The sequence below is a fragment of the Amblyomma maculatum genome, chromosome 6 (assembly GCF_055883805.1).
Source record: "Amblyomma maculatum isolate TAMU_Amacu chromosome 6, ASM5588380v1, whole genome shotgun sequence".
In the NCBI taxonomy this organism is placed as follows: domain Eukaryota; kingdom Metazoa; phylum Arthropoda; class Arachnida; order Ixodida; family Ixodidae; genus Amblyomma; species Amblyomma maculatum.
In genome coordinates this window covers 33,707,825-33,723,715 of record NC_139349.1, presented here as the reverse complement: position 1 = coordinate 33,723,715, position 15,891 = coordinate 33,707,825, and the positions used below count along the sequence as shown (strand labels likewise).

Sequence of the window (15,891 nt, the reverse complement as noted above, 5' to 3'; positions counted from 1 at the left end):
TTTCAATTACAGAAATTCCCCACAGCATCTGTGCTGCAGCAACGCATCACCACGACTGTCAACTTGATCGTTCTGTGGTTTTTTTACTGTTCAACCAAAGACGCACCTTAGTATCGTTAGAGTATTCTTTCTATAGAGTATGAAGACCTCCTTCTCAATTGCATAGAGTATCCCAGTCCACACCACAAGTATCAACACTACCAAAATGGTAGCCCTCTGAACTTGAGCTGCTGCTATGGACTGATATTCGTGTATTGCTTCTGAGATCTGCAACGAACGACGTACGTGGGATATCGAAATTTTCTAATGACTGCTGTACATTCGAACATTAAATTTTTGCGAATTAAAAGGGATCTTCAATGAAATATTTACGTGTTTCAGAGCTACGGTAGTGGTACTTACACAATGATCCCGGTGCAGTGTCACGCAAAACAGGTCACACGTTGTTACCGGTCATCATAAATGATCTCAAGCCTTGTGCCTGAGATCCTTTCTGACTAATACTCTGGTTAGACGTCATGTTGTTCATTGTACGTCTCACTGAGTGAGTGAGCGCATTCCTAATCTAATGCGCGAGTGAGTCAGAGAGCACCAGTGCTGAATTACCGAGAAAGGACAGGGGGATAAGGAGGCAGCAGCCCAGGGCGTCACCTTCGGGAGCAGACAGAGTCCATTTATTCCAACGTGCTTCATATTTGAAACCGCAGATAATGAAACTTCGAGCGACACGTATGAAGTGAGGAAATTAGAACGGGGAGATGAGGCCGCGCCAAATGTAGCTTCATTTAGCCTGATCACTTGGGTAGTGTTGTACCCGGCCAAAGCCGCCCAGAAATTCAGCCGGACGCCAAACTTCTCCGCCGAACGCCTCCTTCACAAAATCTGGATACTCCTTTGCAAAGCACAAATGTACTGGAGGCGAGCCGAGCATCCAGACAGCTCGGCGCCGCGGCTCTGGCGGTGGACCCCTTCTGATTGATTTATGGGAAGGGAAAGGCGCAATAACTGTCTCATTTGTTTTCTGTGGACACCTCAACCGCGCGGTTAGGGAAGGGAGAAAGGTGGGAGTGAAAGTTGAAAGAGAGAAAGAGGAGCCGTAGTGGAGGGTTACGGAGTAATTTCTACCTCCTGGGAATCTTTAACGAGCGCGGTGGACCCCTTCTCGTCCCGCGGCATATTTGAAGCAAGAGCGCAGCAAGCGCTCTCCCATTGGCCCTGCGAAAGTGCTGCCGTCGGATTGGACCATTTGAGCGTCAACGGTTTCTCGGTTTACGGAGACTCCACTCAAGTGCTTCCGTTTGAGAATCCGAGTGAGAGTTCGTCGCTAGCGTCCATCGGGAGCAGTTCGCCCCCTGAGAGAGCGGACGCGGCGGAATCTCCCCGGTCGTCGCTGCACGAGAACAGTCGTGTATGGCTACGTTAGCTTTCGGCCCCAGAGCCGATCTCGTTGTGTATATGCCTGTAAATAGAGTATAAAGCTTTTTCTTCATCTCACCAGCGCCGACTCGGATTCATCGCTACCGCCCTGGGAGCTGACAGCCCTCGTTCACGAAACGGGTGACGAGCGCTACGCAACAAACTCCTTGGCACAACCCTGTTGACGGTGGGCTACTGTGTGATAACCCCACCGGCACAACAGCAGACGTCCTACAAAAATGAATTTCCCACCACCTAGAGGCCCCTTTCTTACGAGGCGATCTGCGCTTGCTATGGATAGAGGAAGAGTTTTCTGCGGTTTCGAGTCGATCTCCCCGTTTAGTGGCTTCGACAGAAGGGGAGATGGGCAACGTCTAGAAAATGTGCAAGGGGACATTATTCGGGATGAGGAGATCATTCCCTTTTCCCCGCCGTGGTGTATCACCGTCGCCCCGTACCTCTATAGTTCAATCGCTTCCTTTCACCAGTTCTCGAAGAGAGACGTCGTTCCACAGTGCACCTCCCTGAAATCTCCCTTTCCGAACGTTAGTGGTTGCGTCTGTGTGCAGAAATACTAACGCTGATGCATTAGTGTCGCGCGAATCCTATAGCACTTTGTACTTTTCTAATTTGGTGCAGGTTTTACTTAAGTATATTGCAGGAGTGTATAGTGCTGTTATTGGGAAATATCACTAAGAGAGGGTCAAAAAAAAAGGGGGGGGGGGTACATGGGCATTAGCCCATGGCGTCGTGCCCATGGCCCCATTTTTTAAAGAATCCCTCCGGCCTTGCAGAGCAGACGCGAGGGAAAGCAACATACTGGAGCTCGACGGCTATTATGAAGAGCAGGAGCACAGTTTAAGGGTTGCCGCAAGGAGGTGTATGCGTCTGGTTCTTGACATTGCTTTCACATGAAGGTTTTGAGGGTTCTCGTCGTTGTAGAAGAGTGCGATGTACAGATGTGAAGAAGCGTGTGTTTATTATGTGAGACTTTGCACTGTGGTGTACGCGAAAATGCCATGCGAATTTGTACTTAGCACAACTATACTGGTCGAACCTGGGCGTCATAATGGCTGGACGGAGGGGTCGAAGGACCTTGGCCACGAGTGCACATCCAGGGGCCAAAGAATGCATTGATTGCTTCCGTTGGTGGTCGGCTGTTTGCTGTCGCCATTGGCGCACTCTACAGCGCAGTTATTACACGTTCGTTTGAACAGAGGTGTAGGCATAAGTCCGCTTTACCAACGAAGAAGCAGTGCCGCGTGAAGAAAGTTCTGCTGCAGAGACTGCAGTTCCTGCAAAAAAGTGTAAACAGAAGGCGCCAGGTGTAGCTCGCGTGTATTCGACAAATATTGATAGGAGATTGAAGTGAGATGGAGCAACTGAGATGTCTGGGATAGACGCTCTAAATTATGGCCAGTCATTTAGTATTGGCATATGAGCTAAAATATGCAACTATGGAGATGGTGGAGGCTTCCGCAAGTGCATGAAAACCGAAGTCAGTCTCGGTAGATTTGAGCCACGTACACAGTAGACGGCTAGAAACTCGCCGCAACGAACATTATCTTTATTGTAACCAAATATTTTGCAGCCTAAACTCTTAGGAGGCGCGTACGGTCCGCTTAAGATTGATTTGGTTTGGTTCATATGGTTTAACGTCCCAAAGCGACTCAGGCTATGAGAGCCGCCATAGTGGAGGGCTCCGGAAATTTGACCACCTGTGACGTTCTTTAACGTGCGATGACATCGCACAGCTCACGGGCGCTTTGCTTTTCGCCTCCATCGAAAAGCGTCGTTACACGATAGCGCGTGTTTTCTTCCGACCTGTTTGGCGACTATTGACGCAATAGACATCTTTAGCAGATCGTGTTGCGTGTTGCCGTCTGCGTTACTGGAGTTGCGGGATCCCTTTCACTGGCAGTGCGCGCGCGCTTCATTGGTCCCGATGCATGGACCGATGAAGGTCGCCAGATGGCACTAGTTGCCCGTCAGCTTAGCACATATCCACGGAATCGAGACCAATCAGTGCGGGAACACTGCCGGTGGAAGGGACTCCGCAACTCCTGTAACTCAGACCGCAACACGCAACACGAACTGCTAAATGCGTCTAATATGAGGCAATAGCAACGGCGTCCTTTCGGTGGAACGAGCGGTATACCTACCGCGTAAAATTATTCGGGTTACTCTGTTTAAACCGATTAAGCCTTACGAAAGCACTGTTCAGCATGGTTTGGCACTGAAGGATTGGCACTGTTTGGTAAAGTGTTTAAAAGGAATGACGCAGTATTTGTCAAACTTTCTTCTCTGGACACTTGACTGCGCCGTAACAGAAGGGACCTTTAATGTGCGCTGACATCGCACAGCACACGGACATCTCTCCGTTTCGCCTCCATCGAAACGCAGCCGGCAGCGGTCGGGTTCTAACCTGCGCACCCCGGCACAGTAGTCAGGCATTTTAAACACTGCACCACCGCGCCGGGTACACGCTTTAAATGGTTTTGAGGGAGAGGAAGACGCAGTAGCTGTCTCATTCCTCAGTGGACACTTACAGTTAACGGTACACAATTGGAGTTATATACGTTTTAGGTTCAAATCCCTATCGCGAACCAGCCTCCAACGTGACTATCAGATAGATGCTGAATGGTATGGCACCACCCCGAACGATGCGCAAAGAACAGTTGCGTCACAATATTGATACGAAATCAGGTGTGTACCTTTTGCGACACGTCTGGAATGATGCCAAGTTGTATACGCAACTGCGCAAAAGTAAGGAGCCCACTGAACGCGCTACAGAAGCTGGTGTCGTACCGTGTAATATATATAGCATCACAAGCGTTCCAACACTATACGGATAATGATAATTAAGGAAGGTCAGCCCCACTCTTCAGAGTTTTGTAACAGCGAGAAAACAGCTAGAGGCAAGTCGCTCATGCATGCGATCAGTTAGCGATGGCTGGGTCTGATCTGTTTTCTGATCTATTTCTGTGAAGGGCATGATATGGCTTGCCTACTACGATAGAGGTGCTGCACGCGACTGTACCAGGCGAGATTGGGACTAGCTCACCTTTTTTAGACACTGATGTGCGGCGCCTTCTTGTTCCAAGGATGCAGGCGAGGGTTGCATGCAGAGCATAGGCCAGCACGCACCAGATGAAGCCCGCCAGGGCCACCAACTGGAAGGTGCTGGCGCCGCCCAACCATTCAAAGCCAGCACCACCCACCATGCCACCCAAGGCGGTCCCTGCGAAACGGTTCACGCCACGCGTGAGAGCAGTGCATGGTTAAAGAGGGGGAAACGGTTCGCCTATAGCCGGACACAACTCTAGCCAGCAGTTACCGATTCCTCCGCGACATAAAGTAATATTTTATTGAGGCTTTTCTGGTTGCCTGAATAAAAAGCTACCGATAAAACCAAAATAAAAGCGCTATAGTTTTGATGTGCCTCTGGCTTGTTTGGTATTGTCAAGTATTAAAAACTGGCTCTGTTTACACCTTAGCGGAGTTATACACACACCGTGTATCACTGCGCGTTGTCAGGAACTGCTGTTATTTTTATTATTAAAGCTGATTGAGCTCGACTACAGCTGCCAACTGGCAAATATTATACTGTGAAGTTCGAATATAGTTTCGTTACATTTGGTAAATTTGAGCATGTAATATTGTTGAGTTCTATAAAGCACTGCTTGTAACAGGCAATGCAAAATTTGGCGATTGCTTTAGCGTAATTATTCGTACCGATAGAGGAAGGCTGCCATTGCAAGGGTGACTTGGTGCCGGACACGCTCGCCTCGCGATTTTCTGGTGGTCCCGGGCAAAAGCTCATCGGAACCGATGTTTATATCTATGGTTGAGATTCCCGACGGAATAACAAAAGAAAGCACGCTGTTAAAGTCACATGAAATTATTTTTAAAAAGCTCATTTTGGTGTTTCAATTTAGTCCTGCTGTACTTTGTATGATTATGCCCAACAGAGACTTTTGTAAGTGCGTGCTTTCTTTTTCTTATCGCTGGCTGAAAAAAAAAAAATCATTCTTCGCCACTTCGGGGATGAATCTTGCGCTGAACTTTCCACGTACATTCTGACAAAAAGAAAAAAAAAAAACAAAAAAACTAGCAACTTGCATGTTGCAAACTACCGTGAGATTTGAGCTGCAATTAAATAAGGTGCCGACTCATCAAGAATATTGTTGGTACCCCGTATAAGTCATACGCTTAAGGGCGTCGTATGCCCACATGAGCGAAGTCTCCCGTCTTTAGGTTTTCTTCTAGGTTTTTTTTTTTATGTATCGCTGACGAAACCAGACTGGTAAACCGATTTTCCAGATAAAAACGTAGTATTGAATCATTCTATTTGCTGGTAACTCCTCCACTTCATAATCATCGGCAGGCTTGCCAGTTCTGCTCTTCAATACTCTGGTCTCGTAGTTTTTTAGCACTGGAGTACCGGCTACAGCTAGCGTTGAAAATTGAGGAATGGGGGCACGAGGCGACATAGTTAATGGCTCCTGTCTGCCGGCTCCCTTTGCATACCCTCCTTAGTGTACATTCACTGTGCAACTCGTTTAACCAGTAGGTTTGGGCATCCATGATCCTACACATACTCATTAGAGTCGTAAGATATCACATTATGTGAGATACCAGTCTACATGAATGTGAAGCCCCGCTTTGAGGAAGCCGTACGAACGTGCATGTGTCTGACTTTGGGTGCAAGGGCCCTGGAAGGTCACATACCGATGTCACCCTTCCATCTCAAGGGCGAAGCCCTTGTTGGCAATGCCTGCCAACTCGGCCATGTCAGGTGGTCTCGTGACGTCACACAAATCGGCACATGCGTGGCCATGTCACCTGCCAACCACCACCTGCCAGAGGTATGCCCTCGCGATTTCTCGCTCACAACGCCGACAATGCAAGCCGGATTTTTTTTTTTTTTCGGAGAATGGGGTCTTTAATGCTATCATAATAAAAATCATGGTCGAGTTCTCGAAGCTGTTTACGCCTTAACAGTATGTGATTGATCGCCGTCTTGCGTTACCTTGACCTGAGTACGGTGATACAATGATTTCCAAAAGCACTGGACACCATCAAGTCACAAAATGTCCGTTCCTGCAAACGGCTTAAAGAAATCGATAGCTTATTTTCTGCTGCATCTAGACTAGTTTCAGTTGATTGCCGGAACATAGCGAGCGTTTGTCACAACATTTTGCGATAGTAACATAGTCGAGCCCGGATATATCCAACTTGGATTACGGAATGATTGTTTGTATCGAACAGTCAAACGTTCAATTGAAAATCTCGTGAAAAGATGTACAGCATGCACTGTTGTTCACGTTTATCGAATTCAAATTCAGTGGAACATTCGATATATCGAACTGTATGCCAAAGCTGCAAGTGGCGCTTCTCCTAACGGCACTGATAAATCAGTTACCGTCCGTGGAGGTCGGTCGCTGTGTGGCCTTGGCCACCTTCTGGCAGCGCTAGGCTGCGTGACGAGGAGAACGTGGTTGTGCATGAGGGTGGCCTTTGTTCTCTTCTACTTATTTACCATGCCAGATCGCTGTCAAACGGTGAAGCCAACCCAATACCTAGCGGCAGTTATCGTCTGGCGTGCTTCATGAGCTTTGCTGCCGAAGCTAGAGGAGACAAGCAATTTTAATTAGAATATTCCGTTGAAAGTGCACTGCCAATTAGCAGTGCACATCTTAGAATGGTAGTGGCTAGTTCTAAATCATCGTACACTGCGGCTTCGATATGAAGCAGGATAGGCTAGACTTGGAAGCGTTACAGACAAGTAACCCATTGTAATTACAAATACTTCACCTTAAATACAACTAATGTCAGTAACTGAACAACTATAGTTTCAGCAAATATAACTATAATTTCAGTAACTTAACAATTACAGAGAATTAATTGATTGTATCGCGTTATGTTTCATTCATCCTTCACAAGAACAGCAATACATACGAGATGGTGCGACTTGCTTGATCTAATATTTTGCAGTGTTCGCAGAAGTTTTCAGAACACCGAAATTACAAAAAAAAAAAAACACACACAAAACTTGTTCGCTTTAGGCGCAGGTAAGAGTAACCAGATCTCAGGAATTCAAATTAAGGATGGTGTCTAAATTTGTAGATTGAAGGGGGTGGGAGAGGGGGGGTGCAGGCTAGGGGAGCGTTGAGGGCAGAGGAGAAGTAGTAGTCATTTTTGACGGTCACCAATGTAAAAAAAAAAAAAAAAAAAAAAAAAATTGGCATAGCACACCACACGTTATAAATATCAGTCACTACGTTATAAATGCAATGCAATTTATTACAGGTTATCAACCACTTTATAAAGGAAATCTAATTTGTTACACGTAAACAATCACGCGTTACTTACAAATCTGGGAAAGCTTCCTGTAGCAATGCCAAGCGAATAATTGCCAGTGTGCTCTGCCAGCGTGCCGGCGAGAAACCCGCCGCTGCAATGAGCGCGTTCCTATCGTGGGTTCAATGTATTCTTTCTTGTAGGGCACCGACAATCAAGGTTATGAATTACAATTTTAGTATATTTTTATATAAAATTATTCCTTGTGCGCTGTAAAATTGCTGGTGCATAATATCACAAGTATGAAACTGCGACAAGCCTATGTGCACTTGGATGAAGCATCTGAAAGCGCACGCAGCTGCTCGCCTATATTATATCTCCGATCTCAAGCTCTTCTCACCGATTCCTTCGAAGAAGCCCATGACAAGACCCATGGTTGTCGCCTCAGTTCCCGGTGGCGCCACCTCCTCGGCGTACGATGGGATGGCCGTGAAGAATGCGCCCAGTGCTAGGCCCAGCAGAAGCTCGACGGGAAGAGTCAACCAAGGATTAACGATGATGGAGTACAAGGCGAAAGAGACCGCCATCGAGATGAGCGCAGCGCGAAGCACGAACACGTGACCCGCCTTGCCGATGGCCCATCCAGCACACACGAACACCGGCAGCTCAGCGAAGCTGCGCACTGCCACAGAAGCGCCCATCAGCCCCGATGAAGCACCGAGGTGGTCCAGGTACCAGAAGTGGTACTGCCACACTATGCCCACGAACACGCCGCCGATGGTAGCGTCCAGAAGAAGGAACCACACACGGCTGTCTCTGTAAACGAGCCGGAACACGTCTTTGGCAATATTCTTGGTGCTCTTGCTTTTTCTGATGTCGCAGAACAAGACGCACAGGGCGTCCACAAACATCAGCGCCGCAGCAAGGTAGAAGCCGACTGAATAGTCGGTAGCAGTTGACGAGTTACCGTTAGCTTCCTTAAGGCCATCGATAAGGTACCCGCTTCCAGCGGCGAATATGCCCCAGCCGACCGTGCCCCATAGACGGTGCAGGCCAAACCGCGTCTTGGAGTCAGCACCTTCGCTTTCGAGAAGCTCGAAGCATCCAGTGTCTGTAAGGGAGTTGGCGCAGCCAATAGCCGCGTAGTTAATCGTCACGAAGATGCAGTACAACCAAAACACTGCTGTGATGAGAACAGATTCAGAAGCAGGCTCCGTACTGTGGCGACAGAGTATGCGACAGGGTCCGGAAGTATTTTCGACTTTCTCCGGGACGCTTATGGTCAGATTCATTTCACTGACTTTTGCGAAAATGTCTATATGGGCTGGCTGATGCTTTAAGGTCTGGTTAGCGCAGAACAAGTCGCACGGCACTTTCATCCCATTTGGCAAAGTTAAGTTTGGCTCAGCCAGGGGTATGACGAGAGAAGTGCCAAGAACTTCTTCCGGATTTATCGGAAATGACAAGTTGAGGGAACGCTCGTGTGCTGCAAGCCTTTGGGAGACGACGGGGAGAAAATTTATTGCGGCGAATGTTGTCGTAATGCAGAGCAGGAAGGAGAAAATGACGACCTTGATCTGTTTGGAGTGGTCTACGATAGCGCCGAAGATGGGCTTCGAGGCGGCGGAGAAGAAGGGTGCCACGGTGTAGATAAGGCCCACTTCTACAGCTGATACCCCGCGGTCTTTGATCAGGACGCCAATGAAGGGCAGGAATCCAGAAAGGGCTGCAGCAGATGAAAGAGGGCGTGGTAAAAAAACAAGCAAATAGGGTGGTGTTTTTGAGCATTGAGCTGTGCTGGTTTATAAATGAAAGCTCTGTTTTGTCTGTAGCGCAGCTCCTTATCGCTTTCCTACGTCGTCTCATGGTAGAACTGCAAAATTCCACACTCATCACCTGGAGAATTGATTGTGATTGTGCGCAGTGTGTTTAGTTCATAGCTTAGCACCTTTGTTTGTTAAATTCTTTGTCGAGACCACGTTGAAGCCAGGCACACAGCGGGATAGTCACTGTATATAACCATTTATTATTGTATTTGATGACAGCCTCATTATAGAACTACTGGCAATGATTTCCCCATCAGTCCACCTGAAAACTAGCATGCCTTCTCCTGACGAAGTTACTTCGTGGTCAGGACATACTCGATACATCAAGGGACCTAGCAGTTCACCCCATTTTCCTCACCTTGACGTAGTCTACCAGATGCAGCAAAGCTTTATACCACGAACTCCAACATACGAATATACAGTTTGTATCTGATGTTTCCATCCATTCTCCCTTAGCTCACCTCTTTTGACACACCAGTCTGCGCTGTCCTCTTTTTTTTTTTTTTTTTTTCGTCCTGTGTACACACATATCCTGGTAAGCAAAGCTGGAAAAGCGTGCCAACTATTTGGACTGTGTTGTGCAATATAACCTTCCGATGACATTTAAAGGCTGGCTGCATATGCTTCCTTGCGGATTTATTTCTTAGTTTTTTTTGGACAGTTAGCGTACAATAATTCAACGATTGAAAGCTAAACATTTCGACAGATTTGCCTGTCTGGTTGGGTTGATAACTAAATAAAACTTGAAATTTCTCCAACCAACACTTTTATTTTATAAAACCCGACGTTTCGGAGCCGGCTCGGCTCCTTCTTCAGGGGTGCAGGACGCGGGGCTGCGTGCAGATAGCTGCACGCAGCCCCGCGTCCTGCACCCCTGAAGAAGGAGCCGAGCCGGCTCCGAAACGTCGGGTTTTATAAAATAAAAGTGTTGGTTGGAGAAATTTCAAGTTTTATTTATTAATTCAACGATGTTTGGCACTTTGCGTGTAAAGGTAAATCAAAGGATGCCCTATGATGTTAGTTGCAAGTATCCACATATCTGATGTTCGTTGCTGAGGCTTAAATTTTCTGTCATCGGCTTGCGCATTAGCATTGCACAACCTCCCATATTCGCGAGATGTGCGAAAACAAACGCGCAGAAACCGGGCCAAATTAAAAACTTGGAAAACTTCTGCTACAAACTCATATGCCACATAGTACATTCAGGTTGCGGCAGTAATAACTTAGTGCATAACAAGTAATACTTTACCTTGAAGCTTGTTTCTACAATTGGCACGGCAGAAATATTTTGTTCGTTTGTATCATCATTTGACAGCCACTGCTCAAGCAAATCAACGAGCCGTTTAGGGCACGTGACCCTAGAACCGTTTCCTGAACAACTCATTGATGTGATCTTTCAGCATATTTTACGTACTAGAAAGCACGGGACCTTCAAGAGCTTATTTTTGACCTACTTCTCGCCGGCTATCGCCGTATTTTGTTACTGCAATCTTAACGACCTCCTGTCTGCAAGAGCAAGTATACTGGTCGCTAAAGAAGGATGTAGTCGTTCGTGTATGGTGAGATAGCCCCTACTCCCACTAAGCATCAGAAGACGCGACTGGTGTCGCGGTAGATGTGAAACCTTTAGTACCTCACAAAAAGGAGCCAGAGGTAAACACAGGCAAGCCTAAAGTTACAAAGCTGACTGGAGACACTCACCACCATAGTAAAAGAAATAGTGCGCCTTCATTGGCAACTCCTTCATGTTGACGGTCACCATCTTGAGAGGAACCCGTTCGACACCAGGGAGGAGGTGTGCCTGGGAGATGGGATGAAGTTTCCTTTCCCTTTTTCTATCCTTTCACAATGCACTGGAATCCATAATTTCATCTTTGGTGACCGCTGGAGTCGTCCTCGGGCGTCACGTGATTCTGGGAATGGGAAGCCCATGGCGTCGTCTTCGGCGGTGCAGCGTAGCAGATAAATCGGCTGTGACAGGTTGACGCGCCCGGTTGAGGAACCATGTCGAAGCTAAAGGCCCAAGAAAACAAAGTTGGGATGTCAGACTTGAGAAGACGACGCCCTATTAGTCGGCGTCTTTCGACTCCTTGCACTTGGCTGGCTCTCTCCCGTCACCGTCGCATCCTTCGTGTCGCGGTACTTCTTTTCTTATCACGCCGTCTATTACCTCGTCCGTGCTGCTGCTGCTGCTGCTGCTGCTGCTGCTGCTGCTGCTGCTGCTGCTGCTGCTGCTGCTCTCACGCGCGCTCTCTCAAGCCGTTATCTGTCAAGTCTGCCGTCTCCAGTTGTTCCGCTGTTTGCTTGCTCGCATTCCTCTTCTTTTTCTCGTTCACTCCCTCCTGAACTCTGCCAAGACAGCGCGGCTTCTCTTGGCGTATGCGCCGACTCTCCTCTGTTAGTTGCCCAGAGCTTGATGTTGCCAGAGTACTGATGTTGCTTAGCGCGCGCGTGCGGCAGTCGAAAGCGCTGTGATTCACCGTGCGGAAACGCGTGCCTTAGCGGCAGCAGCAGCAGCGCTTTGACCCCGGCTCTCGCCAGCTGACGACGACGCTTGCGCAGTCTCTCGCCCGAGGGCCTTCCTTCCTGCCGTTCCCGCCGTCGCCGCTTGCTTTCACGCGCTCCCGACGTCAGACCCGTACCCGGTCAGCTGTTCCTAAGCGCGTGTACCGGCTTAGCGCAACGCGGCGACGAGATGGCGCTTTGTAGCGGGCGCGCTGTTGTTAAGCGTGAGCTGAGTTTGATTACCATAACGGGAAAACGCATGACGCCATTAATTAGTAGCATATATTTGCCATTAAACCCAACTCAACCTCAAATGATCGAAAAACGCATATCCTTATTGGTGAGTAACACAGGATAGACACTGTACGTTCCTACGCCAGAAAGTAAGCGAGGTGGATTGAAGAAAGCGTTAAGGATGAACCCTGCGCAGCTATGGTACTGTAATAGGCACATGCTTACACTTTCGGTCTACGTCTCTTTGGAGTACACTGCGTGAATTTGACGTCGTAGAAACTATGTGAGAAATGGCGCTGGCACAACAGTCGATGAGGAAGCTTCTTAGTTGATAGTGCATTACGGTAAGTTGGCGGACCAGCTGGCGCATGATTTGAACGAAAACAGCGCGTTAAAGTCTAGAGTGCAAAATAAGAGAGACGCGCGCATATGTGCACAGATAGCGCAGTTTTCAGCGTTGTGTTGGCGCGTTTTCAGCGTTGTGTTGGCGCGTTTTCAGCGAGGCCGTGATGCTCTCTAGGCTTGCCAAATAAACGGGCAGCATTAGAAGTTACACACTGCATTGCGAACATCTGTCTATAATCTAGATAATATTTATTTATTAGCAGTACGGCACTCTACAAAAATAATAAGGGGAGGGGGGGGGGGGGGGGCGGGGGACGTGATACGGAATAAAAAAAATGCATCCCACGCAAAAAAGACTGAGTAGAAAATTCTTAGCGCTCTTTAACACAAATAAAACTTAGATATTGGAGGAAACCATTTTTTATGATGAATATGCGTAGATAAGGTTAAGAAACAACAACAGTAAAAGGAATGACATCATATTAATAAAAAAATACGACTTTTTATATCAATAGAGGTATGTAGAAGTACCGCTTGAAAATTAAATGAGTCAGTACAAATCTCTATGTTATGTGGTAGTGAATTTGAGTAAAAAAAAAAGTGGTATCACTTTAGAGTACTCCATACTTATTCCTCAAGATGGGTTTCCGTTCGTTGTGAGGTATGCATTGCTGGCAGGAAATGTGGCATATAAGATATATATGCTACTGGCTACTAATGGCGAATCATGGTAATGGTATCTAATCATGACGATAATGGTAACGACAACGCTTAATTAATACTACATATGTATATATGCCGCGAATTTCTATATAAGGCCAGCGTACTAAGAACTGTCACTACGTATACGCTATTAGATTCTTCTTGCAAGAATTTCAAGTATTGCTACGAACGCGCTTCTCTGTTTCCTAAATCCACACTCAAGTATGGCCGAACTCAATTTGTCAGCGTATGAGTACATTCTTTTCCTTTTTACTGCACTGTCACAGAACATGATCTCATGAAGTGTGCTGAAACGAGTTCGGCTTCAGCAACAGGACACCAACAGTGCAGAACACGATGGATCAGTAGGTCGGCAGCACAGAATCGAATCACACACCAGGCCCACACACTGTCCAAGTTCTTTTGAGCATACTTCTGCCATACGCTTTGCAACAGATTGCACTGATTCGTCGGCTGACTGACCCCAGTACACAACCCAACGTCAATCCCTTGGTTCGTGTAGGAGTCAAGTATGTATGCCACCACATGGGTAGGTTTCCTGCAGCCTGTGGCACCCCTTGCTTGTGGAGCCCTGCAACGATGTCCAGGGGTTAAAGTTCTGTTAACGGAGACCAGAGAGAGCATCAGCCCTCCTGGTATCAGATGTGACACCACTTGCTCTGTGTCCAGTGACCTGCTACTTTGAGAGAAAAGGCAACTCAGCCCTCAGTTGCTAGAAATTTGTAGCTCAGCACGAAGTTGCATATGTACATCTTTGACGTCAGTGCTGGCACAACTCACACACAAACACACATACTCTAGCACAACATAGCACAACACAGCACAACACTGACACAACTTTTGGTTTCCACCGAGCTCTTTTCCTGCGCACTGGCATTTCTTTCTTCCTGTGTTTGTGAAACAAGGGCCGCCATCGCCTTTAAAAGCCTGAAGCTTCTCGTTCAGCACGCGCAAGTCGTCGTTGCATGCTTTTAGTCTCGCTTGGATAAGCTTTAGCGCAAGAATATTTTCTGCATTCCGATTCAAAAGTTCTCTTGCTTGATGAAACAGCGGGGTCAGAGAAGCTCGTTGATTATTGCGTTTCCTTTCTATGCAGTCCACGGCGTATCGCATGGCGTATCTGTCCGGTGGGGTTCGATGGCGGAGCTCCTGGTATCTTCCCTCTTTTTTGTGTCCTTGTCTTTTTTGAGATCGAGGAAGGATCGATGGAGGAGCTCACATTACCTCCTGGGTTTCGGCACCAAAATTATAGAAGAAGCAGGGCGGACACCAGGACGCCTCTCACTGATTTTAATCCCGGCTGTCCCCACGACTGTCAATGTGCCAACATGGCGCTCAATCTCTATCTCGCGCACTCCCAGTCCTCAAACCACTTCTTCCTCCTCGCCCTTCTGCTTGCAGATTCTTGCCCAATCTGCAACACATGTAACCTATCATAAGTGGTACGTGATTAAAGATCACAAGGAAATGTCACGTGATTCAGGACGACTTGAAAAAAGTGATGAAGTCACACCGGAGTCGCTTGATTCTGGATGATCTTCAGGATGTAATGACGTCACACTGGAGTAACTTGACAGTGTCGCGTGATTCAGGAACGTTGGCAGTAGCAAAAATTAACGCCAACGCTTTCACATTTGTTATCTGAAGCAGATTTCAGTGCCCTCAAAATTTTTCGGCTTAAATCGAGAGGTTCGATCACTATTGAGAAATAGTATCAGCACTCTACAGAGACGCGCACACAGAGTCTGAAAGGTGTTTGAAAACAGTTTTGCTACCCAACTGCGTCTATCCGACGCGCGAGTTGGGCCTGCGTGTATGTGAAAGTCATTTAAATGCGGGTGACTGCGCTGAGCGTGGTCTGCGGCGGGTGATCACGTGTTCTCGATCGGGGAGCTGCGAATTGCTTAAGAAATCAGTTTGCGCTAAAGGGAGGATTGCAATGCTTATGAAGCCATGACGAGAAATTTCATTATCTGCATACATGGGCAAAACATCGCAGGCTGTACAACCGAGACTTGGTGAACGCGTAGCAGTTTCAGCAGACACAACAAAAGGAAAAGAAATGTTCCTTTATATCAGTTAGCTCTCCTATTAGCAAGTTCAAAAGTACAAGTGAAAGCAAGTAATAGAGGTGATATAGAGAAGACAATAATCTAGGACACGATAAAAAAAGCCCAGCATCCTGTATTACAATGGACCTGGTATGCCAGCGACGCAGAAACTGTGCCTGTCCATTCAGTTTCAACAGGCCTGAAAAATAGGTCCATAACAGGAGGCGCAGGTTCCGCAGCGCTGGATACATTGCTATGGTGGGCTGTCTTAAGGCCACAACCATACAGCAGCGGCGCCACAATACAAAATAAACGCATGCAAATACAAGTTGCTCAAATGCACCATGTTGGCGCCGGACTCCATGGGCCACCACGAGTTGAAAACATTCTATAAACATCCGGCGCTCCACAGTTAGGAAACTGATCATTGGGCAACACGCCTCATGAAGCGAGACGATGTCGCTTTGGCAGGACGACCCATTGCAACG

The 15,891-nt window shown here is 47.4% G+C and overlaps 1 protein-coding gene across 1 annotated transcript; it reads right to left on the bottom strand.

Moving 5' to 3' along the window:
• Positions 1-2,374: 2,374 nt before the first annotated feature.
• Positions 2,375-12,121, bottom strand: LOC146185451 (major facilitator superfamily domain-containing protein 6-like). Its single transcript, XM_084606393.1, has 4 exons — positions 11,247-12,121; positions 8,120-9,445; positions 4,481-4,657; positions 2,375-2,711 (listed from the first exon to the last, which is right to left on the bottom strand). Exons 1-4 carry the CDS (start codon positions 11,305-11,307, stop codon positions 2,614-2,616), a joined length of 1,662 nt encoding a protein of 553 aa, XP_084462519.1. The 5' UTR covers positions 11,308-12,121; the 3' UTR covers positions 2,375-2,613.
• Between the last annotated feature and the right edge of the window lie 3,770 nt (positions 12,122-15,891).

Bases quoted from the DNA above. Each gene is read 5' to 3' on its own strand.
- LOC146185451 (XM_084606393.1), bottom strand. From the start codon at position 11,307: ATGGTGACCGTCAACATGAAGGAGTTGCCAATGAAGGCGCACTATTTC. The intron at 9,446-11,246 runs GTGAGTGTCTCC...CATCTGCTGCAG, and splicing joins CTATTTCTTTTACTATGGTG to CCCTTTCTGGATTCCTGCCC. The intron at 2,712-4,480 runs GTGAGCTAGTCC...ACTTTTTTGCAG, and splicing joins CACATCAGTGTCTAAAAAAG to GAACTGCAGTCTCTGCAGCA.